Source organism: Chionomys nivalis, chromosome 10, assembly GCF_950005125.1.
Source record: "Chionomys nivalis chromosome 10, mChiNiv1.1, whole genome shotgun sequence".
Taxonomy (NCBI): domain Eukaryota; kingdom Metazoa; phylum Chordata; class Mammalia; order Rodentia; family Cricetidae; genus Chionomys; species Chionomys nivalis.
Window position 1 is genome coordinate 48,198,884 of NC_080095.1, and position 22,271 is coordinate 48,221,154.

General features: G+C 45.4%; 1 protein-coding gene across 1 annotated transcript in view; it reads right to left on the reverse strand.

Moving 5' to 3' along the window:
- The window catches only part of Mthfd1 (methylenetetrahydrofolate dehydrogenase, cyclohydrolase and formyltetrahydrofolate synthetase 1), a 66,582-nt gene that overhangs the window by 10,406 nt on the left and 33,905 nt on the right, over window positions 1–22,271 (reverse strand). The window contains exons 9-22 of the mRNA XM_057783221.1: window positions 21,626–21,753; window positions 21,138–21,235; window positions 20,787–20,960; window positions 19,122–19,258; window positions 16,676–16,722; window positions 15,954–16,061; window positions 15,717–15,791; window positions 13,255–13,357; window positions 10,296–10,372; window positions 9,360–9,500; window positions 7,458–7,526; window positions 6,142–6,253; window positions 5,916–6,055; window positions 3,396–3,437 (exon numbers count right to left, since the gene is read on the reverse strand). Of these exons, the coding sequence (XP_057639204.1) occupies window positions 3,396–3,437; window positions 5,916–6,055; window positions 6,142–6,253; window positions 7,458–7,526; window positions 9,360–9,500; window positions 10,296–10,372; window positions 13,255–13,357; window positions 15,717–15,791; window positions 15,954–16,061; window positions 16,676–16,722; window positions 19,122–19,258; window positions 20,787–20,960; window positions 21,138–21,235; window positions 21,626–21,753 (1,451 nt within the window). The remainder of the gene's footprint in view (window positions 1–3,395; window positions 3,438–5,915; window positions 6,056–6,141; window positions 6,254–7,457; window positions 7,527–9,359; window positions 9,501–10,295; window positions 10,373–13,254; window positions 13,358–15,716; window positions 15,792–15,953; window positions 16,062–16,675; window positions 16,723–19,121; window positions 19,259–20,786; window positions 20,961–21,137; window positions 21,236–21,625; window positions 21,754–22,271) is intronic.

Below are 22,271 nucleotides of genomic sequence, written 5' to 3' on the forward strand. Positions count from 1 at the left end.
AAATAAAATAAAAATATAAAAAGGGAAGTGTGTCTTTGAGTCAGAAGATGTTCACAGTGAGGGCAAGGAGGAAGGCTAGCAGGGGGCCATGATATACACCCCACAGCGCTGCTGGTGGAGGCAGGAGAATCGACTCCTGCCTATATATAGCCCTGAGGGAGGCTAAGTTGTTTCCCTCCATCTTGACAATATGACAGCGGGGGTATCAGACGCCATTATGCAACATATTAATGTCCTCTTGGTTGTTTGGAGGGGACAAGCTTGAAGCCTCTACTTAAATTACACTTATAACTTGTGTGTTGACACAACAGAATAACTCCTGTAGTGCAACAGAAAACATTTGCTCACACAACAGAGGCCAGCACAGGGCCCAACCCTAAAGGCGTTTAATGTCCAACCGCCATAAATACTGCCCTGCAAGAAGTCAGTGAAGTTTCAGAGAATTTAATGAACTCAACTATGAACCTTCCTAAGGCTAATAAAATAAGGCAAATACTATTTGGAAAACCCAAGTACTGCACTGGACAGAGGGCTCAGAGGTTTAGAGTACTACTTTCAGCCAGGGGTGGTGGCACGTGCCTTTAATCCCAGAACTCGGGAGAGGCAAGGCAGGAGGATCTCTGAGCTCAAGGCCAGTCGGTATATAGAGAATTCCAGGACAGACAGAACTCTGCGGAGAAATCCTGTCTCAATAAATAAATAAATAAATAAATAAATAAATAAATAAATAAATAAATAAATAAATAAATAGAGTACCACTTCCTGTGTGGATGCCAGGAAATGTGAGCCTATTTCCACATTGACCAAAGGTCAGAGAGTCAGAACTAACATCTAGTTCCTTTAAGGTTATTGTACTTCTACCCAAAGGTCCCTTCTAATGTTGAACAGAGTTCTGCTCTCTCAAGGCTATTGTCAACAGGTGTGGCTAATAGCCAGCCCTTGTGCTCCAGGAATAGAGAAGTAGATTGTTCCTACCTCAAACGAGAGTCTAAGGATCCAACTAAGTTCCAGTTCCCTTTATGGAGATAACTTGGGATTCCACCCAGGTTTGCCTACAGAATGTTTTGGTCTAGCGTGTGAGCGTGACTTGTTTTGTTCTAGCAACAGAATGTTTTATGAATATAGCCAGCGACCTTCAATTGGTATGTTCATTTCTTCGTATCATGTTAATGTAGTTCTTTGTCTTACTCCTACCTTTTGGGGTCAGGGGTATTTTAAGCAGTTGGAAATTAAATGCGGGCGAATTTTCAGTACTCACTGGAATTCCCTCCCGATACTATCCTAAATCTTTCTCCGTTTTATTATTTTCATTCGTGTCTTCATATTCTTTACTATATTTCTAAATTCCCATGCTTCTACCTTGGCGAGAGGTATTTTTGTTAAGGCTGGTCCCCAACATTCCTGTTCATCCAAGTTTGGATCCAGCATGCAAGTCAGGTGGCACATAACAGCCTGTCACTCCGTTAAGGAACACCCTTTTCTGGTCTCCTCAGGCATGCCTCCCCGCCCCCACATGCACATAAAAGAAAACTTAGAAAAACCAGGGCTGGAGAGATGACTCAGCAGTGAGGAGTACTAGCCGTTCCCGCAGAGGGTCCTAACAACCACCTGTAACCTGAGTAGGAGCCTTAAATCCTATACCTGAAATATAAGGGCTGGCTATTAGCCACACCTGTTGATAATAACCTTGAGAGAGCAGAGCTCTCTGACCTATATCTAGTTGGGGACAATAACCTTGAAGGAACAGAAGTAAGTTCCAGTTCTCTGACCTTTGGTCGGGGTGGGATGGCAAGAACTTCAATCAAGCTGAAACTCTCTGACCTTCAGACAAGGTGGAAATAGGCTCACATTTTTGGCCTCCACAAACAAACAAACAATTCAATCGATCAATCAACTAATCAATAGTGGTTGTCTTATAGAAACACGCTGGATCACTAGGAAAACCTACCACTATTACTTCTTGGGTATTTTTTTCCTTAAATTTATTTATTTATTTAACACCCCAACATCAGTCCCCCCCATTCTCTCCTCCCTACTTCTTGGTTTTGTCTAAAGCAGCAGAAAAAGTAGGAAGGTTAAAGACAGAAAACAAGAAAGATCTTACACTGTATAAAACCCCCACCCCTCTAACTGTAGTCTGAGATCAGGATTATCTGATGGTCTCAAGAGCACTCTGTGTTACCTTTTTTTAGCCACATATAAAGCAATTAATACACAAGACCAACGGAGATCAGTTTTAAAGAAGTGGAAATTCTTAAACGGAGCCACCAGCTGGGCCAGTTGGGGGCAGTCACTGCAATTAGATACAGGAAAGGCTGCGGGGTGGTAGGAGAGCCAGAGCTGTGAATTCCCCTCCTGCGCCTGAATCACACAGGCGACCATAAAAGGCAAGTCACAGCTCAGGAGACAGGCAGGCTCAAGGCACCAAGCTTCTTTTTCCTAGTCAAATTGGCAAACTTCATCTGGGGGCTGTACACTGACCCTGTACTGCCCGGTAAGGTAAAAGCCTCTAAAGGGACAGAGAAACTGGATGACAGTGACAGAGGCTGACCCTGCATCTTCTCCATGTGACCACTCAGTGGCCCTAGGCATGGTTCTTCTATGGAAAATGGTATCAGTATGAAAAAAGAACACTCTCTGAGCTCCTGCCCCCAAACCAAATCAGTTTATGGAAGATGTGCCTGCAAAATCAACCAGGGCACTTAGTGGCGTATCTGGGGTCTTGAACTCGGGTTTGGGTTTGTAGAGAAAATGTGCTTTCTAAAGGTTTCTCCTTGCTTGATTTAAATGGCATTTAGGACTAATTCAGAGCAGGACAGACAATGAAGGAGAGAGGTGTGCATCAGTCTAGGGCATGGCTTCTTAACTCTGGCACTATTGTCATTTTGATTACTGGGGGGGTTGAGGGGGTGCCCTACACACCCTAGGCTGTTTATAATCCCGCTTCTACACATCAGGTGAAAGTAATACCACCATAATGTACCCTCTCTGGCTGGGTATGGTGCACCTGCCTCTAATCCATTGGCTGAACTCCAGGGCTGGAGTTCAAGGCCAGCCTGGTCCATCTAACAAGACCCTACCTCTAACAAACAGCAACCAAACAGCTTCCAGATACAGCCAAATATTCCCTGGGAGTAAAACTGTGAGAACCAGCCACTGGTCTAGGACAACGGCTTTCTGCCATCCTTGTTGGGCCAATTCTAGTTACAGTCATTTCTTATTTAATATGATTTCCAGTGCACCTCAGGCTTTTTTGTTACCCCCGCCCCCACCCACACCCACACACTGCAAGGTACAGCCTAGGGTCTGTGCCCTTTGTTTTCCACGGCCAGATTAGGACATGCTGATTTGGGGTGTGGTTTCCTAGGACAAGCGAAAAGAATAATTGTAGTTACCTCTTCTGTGTAAGCCTTGGGAAGGGGCAGTCCAGCAGTGACCTGGAAGAAAGGAAACAAAGTGAGGTGTGCTCCCATTGTGACAGGCAAGGGGCTGCATGCTTCAGAGACTAAAAGGGCGACCATGTGAAGCTGTTTCCCGCCCAAAGGACTCAGAAGCATGAGGGCGTAAAGTGCAGGACAAGGACAGCTGCGAACCCTGTGTGCGTGCGTGCGTCCGTGCATGTGTGTTCTTTGTGAATTGAGATGAGGAGGGACGGATAGAGGAAGGCCACAGCAGACAGGAGAATCCCTGTGGCAGCACAGTGGCCCCACTGAATGAAGCACACACCAGGGGAATGGAAGGGAAGGTGGACGGGCGGGGACACAGCCACCGGTCCTGCAAAAGTCACTATGGACGTCAAAGGCCAGGCTTGTGCGTGGCCAGAGGGGCGGGTGGGGGCCGACCTAGGATGACTGAACAAGCAGTAAGAGGGAAACAGCAGCCAGAGTGGACCTGTGGTCCCTAGTGCTTGGTAAATGAAGGCAGGGCAATCACTTCAAGGTCCTCATCAGCCTAGGCTATGTGACCCTCTCTCAAGAGGGAATAAAGGGGGAGAGGGTGACAATGGAGGACCTGTATAGTAGACTCAGAGGTACGTGAACACTAAAGCAGTTACCTCACTGAGTCATCAGGTGGAGGGGCCTGGCTTGGGTCCTGATCTGGGAGCTGGGCGAGCCCCGCTGCATGCTACATGCAAAGGACTCAGGGTTGATGCACTCGTCACTGTAGGCAACACACAGTGCTTAAAAGGCCTCAGGCTGGGTTTTCCACTCCTCAGAGAGACTTGAGGTTTGCGTATTCAGTCTAAGGTGCTACAATCCTAGACGGGTCATGTGGAAGATGAACAGAAAGCAGTGACCTTCTGCATAGCTCCCCACGGGTCCGGCTCCTGGACAGAGCTGTGCAGGCAAAGCCTCCCCTCAGGACCGCCAGAGCAGGGACTTCTTTCACAGATATCCCTGGCCCTGGGCAAGTTGGTCAGGCTATGGTACGAGGTCACTGAGGGGTACGTGAGATGGGAATGCCAGCTAGAACCAGAGACTACCTACCATTTCTGGCAGAAAGGGGCATCTGAGGCTGGGAAAGTCTTTCATCCCTCAGGGGCAACTAGATTATGGTTTGAGAGAGGCTGTGTGAGTTAGGAGAGAGCCTTCCAGTGCAGTCTGGGGACCTAACCTTGTTGGGGGGGAGGGACCCAAGGCCAAAACGATTTCCCCGATGGAGCATTCATTCACTCTCTCACCGAGTGGACAATGACCTCTCCACAGGCTACCTGCCACGTGACATCACAAGGCCATGTGCAGAGGAGAATCAATCCACTGTCTCCAGTGAACCAGACACAGAAGAGAGGGGAAAAGGACAGCACTTCTATTACTTCAGAAAATATAATCGCTTTTCATAAAAAGCTATTTATGTTAATGTGCAACTCAGTTCTAATATAAAATATACTAAACAAAAGCTATTTTAGGCCTTTAGTAATTGTTAGAAGTACAAAGAAGGTCTAAGGGCCTGGTAGTGGAACATTGTCAGGTATGTGCAAAGCTCTGGGTTCAATCCCCAGCGTACCCCTCCCCTCACCGCATCCTGAAACACTTGAGAATTGCTCTGTTAGGACAAATGGGTGTCACTGCACGAGCAACAGATTCAAGGTCTCACTCCCTAGGTCACAATGCCAGCGCCTAAACAAGAACAGAAATCTAAACAAGAACAGAAATCTAATTCTACAGTGACTGCCGAATAGTATAACCAACTTCACATGTCAGTCTGAAGAAAAGACGTGACGTCAGGTGTGCTGTGACATTTAGTCCAGCACTGGGGGGGGGGGGGTCTCTGTAAGTTTGAACCCAGCCTGGTCTACAGAGGAAGTTCTAGGACAGCCAGATGACAGTGTGGGACCCTGACTCAAAAAGCAAGCAAATAAACAAAGAAGAGACGTGAAAATATCAGAACAAGAAGGTATAGTCTCTAAGCAATGGAGTTCAGGAAAACACATCACATCCGGGTTGGAGCTGGTCCTGAGCGAGCCCATCCTTTGCCCTTCCCGAGTGACCTGCCCTTCTTTCACCAGTCCAGGGCAGCCCCGCCAGCTCACCGCAGGCTACCAGTGCCCTGTCAGCAAGAACTGCCGCCCACAGTCGACTTCTGCTTGAGCCCAGTGTCAGCTGGCTGCCTGCCAGTGGCAATATCAAGAGGAAAATCCGATTCGGGTTTATAAAGAACAGGTTGACACAGAATTTCCTGCCAGTAAGGTTAAGCACAAGCCCTTGGAGGGCTTTCCACATGCAGGTGACAAAACCAGCTTGGACCCCTTAAAATGCTGGAGGGGCATCTGTCCCTGAGGGCGAGTTATCTGGCCATCCCTGGCTCTGGCTCCCTATCCATCAGCCATGGAGTACCAACCCCGGAAAGGGTCATGGAATCTCCTCCGAGCCTCTAGAACATTTCTGACAACCATGTTCTCAGCCCTTGGTCCTCACCGTGGGGCCGCCCCCGTGCATCTTAAGAGCCCTGACAGTGGCAACAAGAACCACCACGTGTGGCTGGAGACCAGAATAGCGGCACTTGATGTTGAAGAACTTTTCCATTCCTATGTCTGCTCCGAATCCTGCTTCAGTCACTGCAAGGAAGACAAGCAACTGTAAACCACCACGGCCACTCAGTGACACGAGCCCATCCATCCACCGAGAAGGCGCAAGGACTCACCGACAAAGCCTTCAGGGCCAACAAGCTTGAGCGCGATCCGGTCTGCAATGATGGAGGAGTTCCCATGTGCGATGTTGGCAAAGGGCCCAGCATGGACGAACACTGGTGTGCCCTGTGGGAACCATGACATCGTGAGCAAATGCCAACTTGGCTTCACAGTGGTGTCACGTTAGCCAAAGGGCTAGGATTTAACCAGAATTTGAAAGAAGACTTCCAGGAGGAAAAACACCACACCTACCCCTTTGTTGTGGAATAGAATGTTTGTTTAACCACATAAAGATGTGTTGCATTTAGCCGGGCGGTGGTGGCGCACGCCTTTAATCCCAGCACTTGGGAGGCAGAGGCAGGCGGATCTCTGTGAGTTCGAGACCAGCCTGGTCTACAAGAGCTAGTTCCAGGACAGGCTCCAAAACCACAGAGAAACCCTGTCTCAAAAAACCAAAAAAAAAAAAGATGTGTTGCATTTGATTGTGCTGCATTTGTTTAATGACGCAACGCCATTGCTTTTGTTGATGCTGCATTTGTTTCACTATGTAAGGATGCGTTGCTGTTTTACATTGCCTGTCTAAGGTACCTGATTGGTCTAAAAAAAAAAACCAAAAACTGAATGGCCAATGGCTAGACAAAGGAGGGATGGGTGGAGCTGGTGGACAGAGAAAAGGGGAGCCAGCCAACCAGCCAGGGCCCAGCCAGCCAGCCACAGAGGAAGCAGGGAGGCAGGATGTGCAGTACACGGATGAGGTAACCGAGCCTCAGGGCATCACATAGATTAATAGAAACGGGTTAGTTCAAAAAGAGCTAGCTAGAAACAAGCCTACACTAAGGCTGGGCATTCAAAGCTAATAAGAAGTCTCCATGTTATGATTTGGGGGCTGGTGGTCCAAGAGAGCCTGCTGCACCCCTTTCCTGTGGCAGTGTTGGGAGTCCAACCCAGGGCCTCTCACATACTAGGCAAATCCTCTGCCACTGACCTATACCCCCAGCTCCAAAGTGGTTTATTTTATATTATTTTAGAATGCCCCCTCCCAACTGTAAGAAGTAAGGAAAGAGATGAGCAGCAGAAAAGGCTTCTATGGGATGACACTGGGTAAAGGTGATTGCCTTGCGAGCTTGGAGACCTGAGTTTAAATCCTAAAGTCCAACTATGAGTGCCAGGAGAGAACTCATTCCACAAAGCTGTCCCCATAGCAAACAGATTTCTAAAAATCTTTCAAAAAAGATAAAAGGTGTCTGATTCTGCAAGGAAAGTGTGCTTTATAACCTCCTGGTTCTGACTCGAGGGAGTGAATTCTGGAGCCCGGAGTTACCCAGCGCACCTCCAAGGTCTGCATGAGGTTGGGCTTGATTGCGTCCTTCATCAGCACCGTCAGCGCTCCACTCACGCCCTGCAAGACAAGCCCACGAAGCATCAATTCCTGCTAGCAGAAATCCAATCTCCTGAAACCAGAACTTGGCACTGCGGGGCTTCTCATTCATTTTAACCATCTTGGGATAATTACCGCTCACACCTAATCTCCGCCATTCACCGTTAATGCTTATTTCCCATCGCTGTACTAGGAAGCCACCAGTTATCCTGGCGGGGGGAGGAAGCAGGATGAAAATGGCACTCACGCACCATTTCTGAAAACGCACGTGGCGCTAGAAACAAGCGCCTCAATCAAGCTCTGTGGCTGGCTGATGTGGGGAATCCATTTAGACCCGTTTAGAGGAGCTATGTTAGTTCCGACAGCAACGCGCTATTTATAACTTTGGTATCCGAGCAGAAATGGGTCTGAGTCGAATTCACTGTATGTTTCCCAAAGCTGAAGCAAACTACTAGCCAGAAGCCTAATTCCAACTCCTAAATCCAGCTCCCTCTTTTAAGGGAGCCAGTCATTGCTGAATAAACCGATGGCAAAGGAAAACCAGGCAGTGGTTCTCATTTATATTCGACATTAATGTGTTTCTAAATTTAAGGTTTGGGTGTTAAAATTTAAAACATGTTAACTGTGAAGTTAATATTTTTCTCCCTTTTCTAAATTCATGTGCCATAACACCGACTATACCAGTGTGTGTTGATACAAACTGGTATATCTGGTGTGTTGATCTAAAGCAGGTGTGGTGACTCGGGTTTATAATACAGCAGTTCTCAACCCGAGGGTGTTGAAAGCTTTTGGCAAACTTCTATCTCCAAAAATATTTACATTACGATTCATGACGGCACAAAATTACATTTATGAAGTGGCAACGAAAATATTTTTATGGTTGGGGTCCACACAAGCTGAGGAACTGTGTTAAAGGGTCACAGCAATAGGAAGGTCAAGAAGCACTGTTTTGATCCCAGGGTGCAGGGGGCTAAACTAGGAGGATTGCTATTGTTTGGAGAATAGTCTGGGCTACAGGATGGGTTCCAAACAAGCTTGGATTAGGTTGTCTGGAAAAAGAGTTTCTTTAAGAATTACCCCCCCCCCTCCAGACAGGGTTTCTGTGTGTAGCTTTAGAGCTTGTCCTGGCACTAGCTGCTATAGACCAGGCTGGCCTTGAACTCATAGATATCTGCTTGCCTCTGCCTCCCAAGTGCTGGAATTAAAGGCAGGAGACACGACTACCCGGTTAAGAATTTTTATTTTAGATTTTATGTACATATTTTATATCATGTTCATAGAGAGCTGGGCATAGTGGCACACGCCTTTAATCTCAGCACTTGGGAAGCAAAGGCAGGAAGATTTCTGTGAGTTCGAGTCCTGCCTAGTCTATTTTGAGTCCCAGGACAGTCGGAGATACATAGGGAGACCCTATCTAAAGAGAAAGTAACAACAGCAAAACATAATAAAACAAACCACCCATCAAAAAACAAACAACAAAACAAAACAGGAGACCCAATCAGAAGACCATCAGCCAAACTGCCTAATGAGCCTTTCTAAGTCAAGCGTCGCGGGGAGGCAGTGAGGGTGACACCAGACAGTCGGATGCCAGGTGTTCCATACAAACTCCAGTGGCAGCTTGCTCAGGAAGAGCTTGCAGGATGATGGCATCATTCCCACCACCCAGCGCTTGTGGCCCATGACAGAGTCCAGTCCCATGACATCACTCACTATGAGGAACTTAAAAAATTCTGAATTTTTGTAGTGAGCAAAATCAATTAATGAGCTAATGACAATATTTTAATAAGAGTATAAATTTTGTTCTCAGTCCCACAGAGAGACTGCAGGACGTCACGTCAGCGGCCTGGCACTTACCAGATCCTCGGCACTGATGGGCTCGCCTTTCTTACTGGATGCCACCACCATTTTGCCCAGTCTCTCTCTCATGTCTTCCAGGGAACTAGTCAGGGCCAGGACGGCCATGATTTCACTGGCCACAGAGATATCAAACTGGGCCTGTGGGCAGACGGAGAGACAAAGGCAGACCCTCTGTGTCAAACCGGAACTTAACAAGGATAAAATAGAAATATCTAAATCGTCTTCCAACAGTCAAAATTTCCTAACTGTTCAGACGCCTTGAGTAATCATTTTTTAAAAAATCAATGTTTTAGGGGTTGTAGAACTGTTGCAGAGAACTTGCCTAGCATTCACAAAGCCCTCAGTTTCATCCCCAGGACCTAATAAAACAGGTGTGCTAGCATAAGTTTGTAACCCCAGAACTTGGGAGATGGAGGCTGGAGGATCAGAGTTCAAAGTCATCCTCAGCTATAGTATGTTAGAGATTATATTGATCTACATGAGATCCTTTCTGCACCCCTACTACCTCCTCACCCCAAATTGTAGCAGGGCCAATAAGCTATTTTATTCCTGTGAACGCAGCTTGGTTACAAGTTGGTTACATACTGGCTACAGTTTCCCTGACATAAAAGGAACAACACAGGTATTCTCACACAGAAGATACATTCTGCCAAATGGCTACAGAAGAGAAGCAATTTTAATTAATTTACATGCAAGACTATTCTCTTGGGATTCTCCACCTCCAGGAAGGAATGCTGGGGAAAAACCATACAGGTGACACACAGATTTACTGCAAAAGCTGTCAGGAGCGCTCGGTGCCACACCCACTCACTTCCATTTTAAAAGAGAGAAGGCAGAACAACACCTGCCCGTGTGGTCGCAAAGGAGGGGATGGAGGAGGAGGGAAGCAGAGTGCTAGTTCCCACGAAGCAATTACTGGAGATGAACAGTTACCGTGCGTGTGTGGCCTTTCTCTGTTGGAGCCTGTCCAATTGTGATCTTCCTCAGGAATCTATCATTGGTGTCCAGCACTACGGTGGGAAGGGAGGGCAAGGAACGGCTTTTAAGAAAAGGTACAGAAATAAAGGAATGGAGATCCGGGCAATGGCAGTGCAGTCTAGCATCAGGGAGGCCCTAGGTTGATTCCCCCACGCCCCCAAAAAAAAGGAAGAGAGAAAAAAAGACTAAGAAACACAAAGCTAAGGAAGATTGCACGTTTCTCATGCTAGTACTCTGAGGGCTGAGGCAGGATGTTCTCGAATTTAAGGTCTCCTGGGCTAGATAGCATGACCCCATCTCAAAAGCAAATAATTCCACAAAGATGTAGGGACCATTAAGGTAAAGGGAGCAGCAGAGGTGTGGGTTATTTTTGTTTGTGTGTGTGTGTTGTATTGTTGTTTTTGAGACATGCTCTACCTATCATGTAACTCTGGCTGTCCTGGAACTCACTCTGTAGACCAGGCTGGCCTCAAACTCAGAGATCCGCCTGGCACTACCTCCTGAGCACTGGGATTAATGGCATATGTCACCACGTCCAGTTTAGCAACAGCTTTAAAACAACAAATCAAACCTAAGGATGATCTATTAATACTTGATTTCAAGAGGGACGGACGACAAGCTGTTCTAGTATAAGAGACAGTCACACACCAGAAATGTAGAAGGATGGTTCTTAAAGCAGAAGAAAGTGGAGTGATTGAACTTCATTCCTTCTAAAGAATTCAAACAATTCAAAACACATTCTACATTAGCAGGAAAAAAAAAAAAAAAAAAAAAAACGAGCAACCCAGTTTTTGAAAAGGCTAAGGTGCGTATTGTTCTGTGTGGACTCACTGGCCATACACCCACACAAGGGCCATCAACTCAGACCAAGTGCAAACGCGTGTGAAACACTCAAGCCACAGAGCTGGCCCTCCCTAGCACATTCTCTCACGATGACAGAGCAGAGACCCAATTGTATGACCTCAGGTAGCCTGGAAAGGCCACCACCAACCAATTCAAACCTCACTTCCCAGGACGAGCTACTGTTCACTGTTCAGTGGGCGCCTACATTTGATTGTCCTATGTATTTCATCTTTGCCATGGGTTCACGGCGCAAGGTTCCTAGAGCCCTTGGAATGTTAAAAGGACAGAGAACCTCAGGAGGGGTATGGTGACCAGAAAGGACAGGTAATTGGAGGGATGGAACTTTTAGGTCTATCCACAGAGAAAGTGACTCCACCCCATGGATTGGGGGTGGAGGTGAAGACTTGTAAAAATCATCATCATGATCACCACCATCATCACCATCAGCAGTATATTTTCATGTATAAAACAATGAGTTTCCAGGCTGGTTAACACAAGAAGGCACAGGGATAAGATGTATATAGGCCTCCAACTGCCTCTTTCCTAATTGTTTCTTTTGTAACAAATCAATAAACATCAGCAAAGAAAAAGTAGCCAGGTGTTGTGCCTCATGCCTGTAATATTAACACTTGAGAGATTAAGAATCAGTTCAAGGTCAATGTGGGCCTCAGAGTAAGATTCTCTCTACACACCAATACTTCCCCATGCTAAAGTAAATGATTAAACAATGTATTAAATTCTCACAACATATGGTGAGCTTGTTTCCTTCTAAAAATACTGCAGTGGGGTCTAGAGAGATGGTTCAGTGGTTTAGTGCATTTATTGCTCTTGCAGAAGAGAAAGCTTGAGTTCTTAGCATCCACAAGGCAGCTCACAAGCATCCATTGTAACTCCAATTCAAGGGGATCTGATGTTTTCCCTCAGTCTCCTTGGGCACCAGGCATGGACATGGAGCTCATACACCCATACGCATGATAAATAAATTATATTTAAGAAATTTAAAACGTTGCAACAGTTGCTTAAAGTTATTGAAGCAAGAGGAGAAATGACAATATGTTTTTTTTGTATTAAGAAGGTCATTTGGGGGCTATATAGACACAGCGCAGAGATTAAGAGCACTGATTGTTCTTCCAAAGGACCTGGGTTCCAGAACAGGCATGGCAGCTCACAACTGTCTGTTACTTCAATTCCAGGGTATATGATGCCCTCTTCTGGTCTCTGTAGACACTACATGCATGTGGTGCACAGACACAGATAAAGGCAAAACACTCATACACATAAGAACTGAAAAAAAAATTCTTTAAAGGAATGTCCAGGATGGTGGTCCACACCTATAATCCTAGCAGGGACACGGACGCAAGAAGGCTAATTCAAAGTCAACCTTGGCTGCCTAGAGGACTCAAGACCAGCCTGGGCTACATGATCAAAACAAACACCAAAAACTCCAAATCAACAGAACACTAACAGTTACTGTGCTGATAAAACAAGAACGAAGCTGGTAAGCTGGCCTTATGGTGAATTCTGCACGACTCGACGAAAATTTCTCCTCTACCGTGAGACAAAGGAGATGGGTAGAAAGCCCCGAGCCCTGCTAACTGTACACAGAGAAAAGCGACATATGGTGGTGAAGTCAGGCCAATGCCTAAAGCTGAAGGCTGCCGAGTGCTACAAGAGGAGTTAATAATGAGAAGCGATGAACAGGCTGAAGAGAGAGATGAAAAGCCAAGTCACTGTGCCAGCAGAGTTCTGAGAAGAAAGAGCACACATGATTCAAGTGATTAAACATCATTTTCCCACTCCACGACACCAAAACTTTCTGCATAAAATTAAAACTTAAAAAATGTTATTTTTGGTTTATGCATGAACTTCCTTGAAATGTTCATTTCAATCAACACGGAACAGACAGCAAGAAATCCTACCAATCCCACAAAGGGGCATCTACATGGTGGTTAAGGTTGGCAAGCAAAGCAAAGGTCATCCTGGACAGCATCCTGACCCGGGAGCATCGGGGGAAGGGGAAGTGCGTGGTTACCAAAGCACAGGAGGCTGGCAGCCTGTGCAGGGGACATACCTCTCTGCCACGTTATGGTTTCTGGATCAATATCCAGTCTTGCAAATCTGTTTATCTCATCATCCGTCAGTGTCGTAGGGTCACTCTTTTCAATGCCTAACCTCTGGAAAAAGAAAAGAAAAAAGAAAGAAAAGAGGAAATTAAAACATAAAATGAGACAGAGCCGGCTCAAGAGGCAGAGGCAGACAGGTCTCTGAGTTTGAGGCAGTCTGGTCTACCCAGAGTGTTGTGTCATATAGCCAGACCCTGTCCCAACCAAACAAAACAAAAATAAGACGAGAGCTTTCAGTTGTCCATCCCTCTATTTCCTGATTATGGACGTGCTTCAAGTCCCTGTCGTCCTTCCTCACGATGATGGACTGAACTCTGAACTGTAAGCTAAAATAAATGTTTTCTCTCTTAAAAAAAAACAAAATAGAGAAGCATACTTTTTTTTTAACTGACCATTATCTTGAGATAGCGTTACCACTAGGAAATAAGGACCATGAATCCAGTCTGGGGCACACCCTTGGAATGCCAGCATTGTAAATCCAGAAGGGTAAATTGGGACCCTTTAGCTAAGCCTGGAGGTTATTTCCTATTCCCACATGGTACATCTGTCTCTGTAACTCCACCCCAGAGACTTCCCTCAACACCAAAACCAGTCCCAGTGGAGAAGTATCAGTGTACTTCTGGATTCATCAAATACATTGAAATGAAAAGCAACATGCAAGGCTTTAAAAACCAGACTGCTGAGGAACCCAATTAAAGTCAGATTTTAGGAAAGGCAAAAATGAGCAGCAATCAATAAAAAAAAAAAATCAATTAAAACTCTTTTATAAATTTTTATATGGCTCAATACTTGTGTTGACTTCTTACTGTTCTAAAGGGGCACACACACAAAAAAGGGCTTTTTATTTTTATTTTCTTCCTTACAAAATTTACTTTTAAAATTGATTTACATTATCTATGCAGGTCATTTATCAAGATGGAAAATGCTTATAAAATTGTCCTCTTCCCACCCAGCAGTCATAAGTCAACGGAGTCCCGGCAAGACCTACTCTGCCTGTGGATCCTTCCTTCTCTCTTTCACCATCATTATTGTGAATATTATTATTATTATAGGATGCAAAGAACGAAAAATAAAGTGAATCGAACTGTTGATAAACAGTTCACACCATTTAGTGAATGCTCACACACACATACTTTCCCTTACTTCAGTAAAGTTACACATGAAAATCCCTGTACTACTCCTTTACGGTCATACCTTCCCCCGACCCTTGGCATCCAGTGATGTGATGGCCATTACTACAGTTGTGTCTCACCGAGGATGCCACATAAACAGAGGCACAGCCGACAACTTTTGATACTGGCTTCTTTTACTCAACATCATGCCTTTGAGAGTCAACCAAGCTGTGCATATCAGCAGCTCATGTCTTTTTATGGCACAGATGTACAACAACTGGTTTAACCAGTCAGCCATGGAAGAACACTGAAGACTTTTCTCACTTTGGCAAGATTATTAATAGATTCATTAATACATCCATGTACAGGGTTTTATGTGAACACCAATTTTCATTTTTTCTTGTTCAAAAATCAAAGAGTGGATTTCTGGGTTGTATGCTAAAACATGTGCTTATTGACGATACACAGATTTGACATACTATTCAGAAGGTAAAGGCACTTGCTTTGAAAGCCCAACGAACTGAGTTCAATTCTTCACACCCATGTAAAACCAGACAGAGTGGTACACATCTATAATCCCAGCACTCATAACAGTGAGATGGGAGGAAGAGACGGGAGAAACAAGAGTGACCTTGTCAACAAACTGAGAAGAACTGACTGAATCCCAAAAGCTGTCCCCTGACTCTCCATGGTGCTATGCTCCACACATGCCCACACTTAATATACAAATAAATACGTTTTTAAAATGGCTACATATGTTAAAGAAATTCAAATAAAGTACAGAACTCACTAATTCTCCCAGAGTCCTTTACCTAGGTAGGAAAAGCATCATCAAGCTCATCTTTATAGAAGACCGAATCGAGAGGCTGCCCACAAAGAGTCTGCTCAAGATTTCAGGGCTGGAGCCGGGCGGTGGTGGCGCACGCCTTTAATCCCAGCACTCAGGAGGCAGAGGCAGGCAGATCTCTGTGAGTTCGAGGCCAGCCTGGTCTACAAGACCTAGTTCGGGGACAGGAACCAAAAAGCTACAGAGAAACCCTGTCTTGAAAATCAAAAAAAAAAAAAAAAAAATTCCAGGGGAGAGCAGGGATTCAAACCCCAGGAGCCACACATCTCCATGACGGTATCCACACTCTTTCCACACTGAAAAGCATCTGTTCAGTAGATTGTCAGTGCTCTATTTACTATATCATCAATCACTTCTAAATTATAGAGAAATGAGGGGAAAGTGTCTACCATTAATCCCCATTGCAATTAAGTTTCTTACAATATCAGTGATCAAGAAGGAAAACGCTTACCCGTAACCTTCGGATCTGGATATCAGAGAACTTTCTTACTCCATTTACTGAAGGCACCAAGCGGTTAAAGAGAGCCTTAGAGAAAGGGGAGAAAAGATTTGAGATGAGGGTGTCCCACTGCCATGTTACCTGCCTCAGCATGCAAGGAACCAACACTAATTCAGGTACTTCCCCCTTAGACACACACACACACACACACACACACACACACACACACACACATCCTTTGCATCCTACCTTGTCTGTCTGGGTCAGCTCATGAAATATCCGAGCATCGATGGCAGCAGCCACGAGGTTATTAGCTGCAGTGATGGCGTGGATGTCACCAGTGAGGTGGAGATTGAACTACAAAAGAGCAGAAGCCACGCTTGTGGACAGGCTCACGAATGGGCTATGAAAAGCAAATCCCTGAAACCAGGCGTGGTGGCTCATGCCTGTCACCCCAGCACTCAGGACGGCCACCAGTTCAAGGCCAGCCTGAGCGACACAGTAAGCACTAGAACTTATCTATTTATAAATAAAAATGCCCAGCTATCTGTCCCTTGAAACAACTCCTCCCAAAGAAAGAATTGTGGTTCTCCATAAAAGTGTCCAGAGAATGGAGCCCACACCACACCACACCACTGAGGTCACCAGAGGCTATACCAATGAGGAGGAGCATGGGCAGCTGCTCCCCTCTGGGTCCCTACACTGTTCCCGTGTCACAAGGACTTTGATGCTCAAGACCATGCAACATGTGTTCACTTGCTCAAAATATCTTCACTGAAGGGCAGACCTCGAGAGCAAGCTATTGTTACAAGTCTACAAAGAAGATATTTTTGTTTAATGTGTTGTTCCTGCCAAGAAACAAGCAGATTGTCCACTAAGCATTCTAAAAATATATATAATAAAATAAAATAAAAAAATTTCCTCTCTGGAGGGGAAAAGATATGACACAGCCAGATGGAGTCAAGCTTTACCTCTTCCATAGGAATGACCTGGGAATAGCCACCTCCTGCAGCGCCACCTAAGGAACAGATCGAGGGCGGGGATCAGGTTAACTTGCTTCTCCACGACTTGGAATCCAAAGACTGACAAATCCATTTCCGTAACTACTAAGCATACTGTTTGTTTATTTTCTAGTCATTTGGACAGATGTGAGCAGGTGTTTTCTAATTTCCTTCACCGCACTAAAACACTTGATCATGTGCACGCTGAACAGCCTCTCAATTGAAATCCGAGTGCAAATGACAAAACCGTGAACACACACACACACATACCTACTTATTATCTTTAGAAATAGGCTCCCTGTGATTCCTAACATACTAAAAAACCCAGATGACAGTTACATAAAGGCAAGCCTGTTTAATTTCCTACTCTTACAAAGCTACTCTAGCTTCCAAAAAAGGAATCTTGACGGTACACACCTAACACAGAGACCCCAGCTCTTCCAGAACGGGAGATATACATTAGAAAGCAGCTGAGCTGTTAGGAGCTCTGCTGGCCAGTGCAGTTAACTAAGGGCGGGTCAAGATGGCTAGGCTGCCACAACATCAGGTAAGATTATATCACTGGAAAAAATAGATCGTATTTTTGGGAGGAGGAGACTATGCAAGGAATAAAATTCAATAGAGGAAAGGAGAACAATGAGCTCTCTAGTCAGAAGGCAGGGTCTTTTTTTTTTTTTTTTTTTTTTTTTAAGTTTTAGTTTTTTCGAGACAGGGTTTCTCTGTGGTTTTGGAGCCTGTCCTGGAACTAGCTCTTGTAGACCAGGCTGGTCTCGAACTCACAGAGATCCGCCTGCCTATGCCTCCCGAGTGCTGGGATTAAAGGCATGCGCCACCACCGCCCGGCTCTCTAGTCAGGAGGAAGAAGTCCTGGAGTCAGGGGTTGTTATAAGCACAAAGGCAGGGCAGGGCGCAGGCTCATCTAGCTCTCAGGAGGCACAAGGACGGCATGGTGGCCAGCCTAGGCAACTTGGCGAGGTCCAGGCCAGTCTGAACTACCTGGAAAGATCTGGTCTCAGAGACAAAATGAAACTAACAAGCCCAAGTCAAACCTGGCAGGAAGGAAGAGGTGTGCCTGTTGAGAACATCTGCATTAATTACTGGAACAAGCAGAACACCATCCCTTGTCAGCCAGCAAATGAAAAAGCCACCGCTAAGAACGTATTATAATTAATAAAAATAGCTTAAATTAAAAGAGAATGTTTTGAAAGCAGAAGCAACATTGTGCAGGAAAACAAAAAGGAGTAACAGGAGGGGGAAGCAATGAGAAAAGGGAGGGTATGGGGTTTGATAGGCAGTGCATATGTGTGTCAAAGTGTCCTTATGTACCGTACCACAGCACCATGTACAAAGAGTATGCACACAGAAAGCTAAAACAAAAACAGAAGCATGTCTGTGTGTGCAGATCAGTGATGGTATCTGCCTCGCATGAGTGATGCCCTGAATTTAATCCCAACCAATGTATGCAAAATAAATAATAAACAAAATCAATAAATAACCTGGAAAAGAATAAAGAGAATAAAAGAGCATACCTACAAATCACAGGGATCAAAATGAAGTTAAACATGGTTAGCGGTCCAGTGTTCTCCCTTGATCAAAAGGGTTGCGTGTGGTAGCCTAGAGCTCGAGATAGGAGTGGGGCAAGAGCTGCTGTGGGCTGAGTTAGTGGTTGCCAATCTTCCTAGTGCTGCACACTTTAATACAGTTCCTCAGGTTGTGGTGACCCCCAGCCATAAAATTACTTTGTTGTAACATCACAACTGTAATTTTGCTACTGTGATGAATTGTAAGGGGATAAAGGCACTTGCTGCCAAGCCTGACAAGCAGAGTTTGATCTCTAGGCTCCATATGGCGGAAGGAGAGAACAAATGAAGCAGGTTGTCTTTTGACCTCCACACACAGGCTGTGGCAATCACACACACACACACACACACACACAATAAATAAATAAACAAACATACAAAATGGTGCTTTTAACCACGTTACCAGTAAGGCCCCAGGCTGCTATCCTAAGTAGTGACATCATCTCATCTGGGAATAGAGAATGATATATACACAAAGTGCTTAGCACAATACCTGCCACAAAGCCCACACTAACTGGGGTCAGGTTTTCTTATTCTGTAGAACTGGTCTGTTTCAGTGGGAGCCTAGATCAGCAGCCATGAATTTCTTTATTGTTACTATGACAATAGAGTGGATATCAGGATATATCGGGATTTCACATATCCCGATCGTCCCTGTATATACCACAAGTCCTAAGTCTTGGGATAACGATGAAAGCCTTCCTTAAATGAATCACAATACAAATGTGGAAGCAAATACTCTAGGTATCTAAATGAGTTGAAGCACCCATAAGCGCCCTCGGGTAAAGTCAGTCTGGGAGGACTAAAGGAAGGCAGGTCCCTCTGGCCACAAGTACCTTTTATTCCAAAGGTGGGTCCCTGAGAAGGCTGTCGCACACAGGCAAAAACATTCTGATTCAGGTGGGCGCCGAGGGCTTGCACCAGTCCGATTGTGGTTGTACTTTTCCCTTCTCCCAGGGGTGTTGGTGTTATACTTCAAGAAGAGAGCAAAAACCACAGAATTAATGTCACTGGAACCACTGAACACTCAGAGATAACTCCTAATATAAATAATAAGAACAAGGGGCTAGAGAGAAGGTTCGGTGAAGGGCTTGCTGCTCTTCCAGAAGACTGGGTTTGGGTCCCAGCGCCCATGTAGTAACTAGCACCTAGGCTTGTATTCCCCTGTAACTTAGCCCCAGAAGAATCCTACATGCTCTTCTTGTCTCTGCGTATGTGTGTGCACACACAAAAATATAATAACAAAACAAACAAACAAAAAACAGAAGAACAAAAACCCTGAGAGATCTTTTTCTAAGAGTTATAGTGATTTTCAAAAACTTAGAAACAAAAATCAGGGTCACCAGATGGCTCCACGGCATCAAAGCCTTACCCTGAGTTCCACCTGGAACCCGTACAATGGTGGAATGAAAGAAGCAACTCTACAAAACTGTCCTTCAACCTCCACATAAGCAGCCCTACAATGCATATATCATGTGTGTCCACAATACGATTAGGAAGAACTTTAGCTCTGCTCACTATAAGAAATAGAACTGACACGTGACCCTACTGCCCATGATTTTTAAGTTCTTTTTATAAAAATTTAATTTTTATTTTATGTACGGGAGTTTTTGCTTGGATGTCTGTGCACCACATGTATGCAGTGCCTGTGGAGGCCAGAAGAGGGCGTCAGACCCCCTCAGCACTGGAGTTAGAGACAGCTCTGTGAGCTATCATGGGGATGCTTGGAACTGAACAGGGGGCTTCTGGAAAAGCAGCCAGTGTTTTTAATCACTGAGTCATTTTCCCAGCCTTCCCCAACTTTAAAAAAAGATTTTTTTATTTTTTTCTTATTTATGTGTAAGAGTGTTTTGCCTGCATGCATGTAACTACACCATACTGTCCTCAGAGGATGGATGAGCTCATCAGATCCCCTGAAACTGCTTCTTTAGGAGTCTGTGGGCTCTTTCTCTCACACACACATACACATATTAAATACACACATACACAAATTAAAAATTAAAACCTTAAAAGTCAGGCAGTGGTGGCACACACCTTTAATCCCAGCACTTGGGAGGCAAAGGCAGGTGGATCTCTGTAAATTTGTGGCCAGCCTGGTCTACAAGAACTAGTTCCAGAACAGGTTCAATAGCTACAGGGAAACCCTGTCTCAAAAAACCATAAATAAATAAATAAATAAATAAATAAATAAATAAAATAAAACCTTCAAACAAGAGGTCTGGGTGATGGTGGCAAATGCCTTTAATCTCAGCACTTGGAGGCAGAGGCAGGTCCATCTCTGAGTTTGAGGCCAGTCCGGTCTACAGAGTGAATTCCAGAACAGCCAGGGCTGTTATACAGAGAAACCCTGTCTCAAAAACCAAAACAAACAAACAAAACCACCACCAACAAAAGACCAAGCTAGTAGCTCTTCCACACATGTGCCCTAAGTGTAAATGTCACCCTGGTGATAATAATCAGGCCGCACGTAGAAGACTCTGCTGGCGACAGGACATACATACCCAGTCACGACCACGTATTTCCCGTCGGGCTGGTGCTTTAGCCGCTCTAGGGCTGAGAGCAGGACTTTGGCCTTTGTGTCCCCGTACAGCTCCACCTCTTCTGTGAGCAGCCCAATTTCTCGGGCCAGGCTACCGATGGGCTTTGGCTTGCAAGATCGTGATATATCAATGTCGCTTTAAAGACACAAGGACGGGTGTCAGTCTTTAGTTACTGCATAATGAGCCCCCCTAGTGACATCCTCTTCCGCCCCAATCAATGGTGCTGTCTGTAGACGAACCCATGGGCCACAGTGCCCAGCGGTTAAACCCTAACCAGTCCCCAAGTTCCACCCAAGAACATTTCATTCTCACCTCGGAACAGGTGTCTTGAGACTCAGCTTGTTATACTGAATTGTCCACTTTCCTGGCTTAAATTTCTGCAAGAAACGCTGTGCGCTCTCTACTGTGCTCTGGGCAAAGTGACAAATGGAGAAAGAAGAGGGGAACAGTCCAACAGTCAGTCAGTCCCAAGGGCCAGGTCATCACTGCTCGGTCCCCACCTGAACCAGTTCATGGTGACGCTTGACCTGGGGTGAGTGAGGAGGCACCATGTTCACGGAAGGGCCTTTGCCTCACCCACACCGGCAGGACAGCCAGCCAGCGTGTTTCTGGGTCAGCTCTAAATTCCAAAGGCCGTGAAAGGACAGCTTCCTCTACGGACGGGACAGACACCATCTTTGCCCTCTCTCACCGCTTTTCCTCTGCAGACCCCATCCGTACCTGACTTCTGAGGGGGGTCTTACGAGGTGTCTTGGGGTAGGAAGGTCTTCAGAAGAACCACAGAACTTTCTGCACCGTACCTGCATCAGCATTGCCACGGTCATGGGCCCCACGCCGCCTGGGACAGGCGTGATAAAACTCGCCCTCTCCTTGGCCTCGTTATATGCCACATCACCCACAACTTTCCTTCCATTGGGCTTTGTATCATCTGATTCAGGAGAGGAGGGGGAGAAAAAGCAAAGCAAAGGCTCAGACCACAACAATGGTGCTAATCTCCAACTTTAGAGATTAAATATGACAGTTTGAATCTGCCTCCCCCCATCTATTTAAGAGTACATTTGTCCTGTGAGGCTCAAGCGTCTAATTAAAGCTCCTGGACAGGGCTGAGGTGCAGTTCAGTGGTAGAGCACTGGCCCAGCATGCTTCAGGCCCTGGACTCTCTCCCTAGCACCAATGTGAGAGAGATGGCAGGGGTTCCCTATTTTCTAGGGAGAAAAGAGATTATCAGAAAGACCTCATAAGATGTGTAAATGGTAAGAAATGAAAATCATTTAAAAATAAACAAATAAAATAAATCCTTTTAAAAGAGGGCTTTTTTTTTCAGATCCCGGAATATCCTTTTGTAGTCTCTGGTGATAAATAAAATGTGTTTTTTATTCTTAAAGCTGACAACCTTTGAAAATGTTAATTTGCCAAGGCCTACAAAGGAATTTTTTTTTTTAGGTA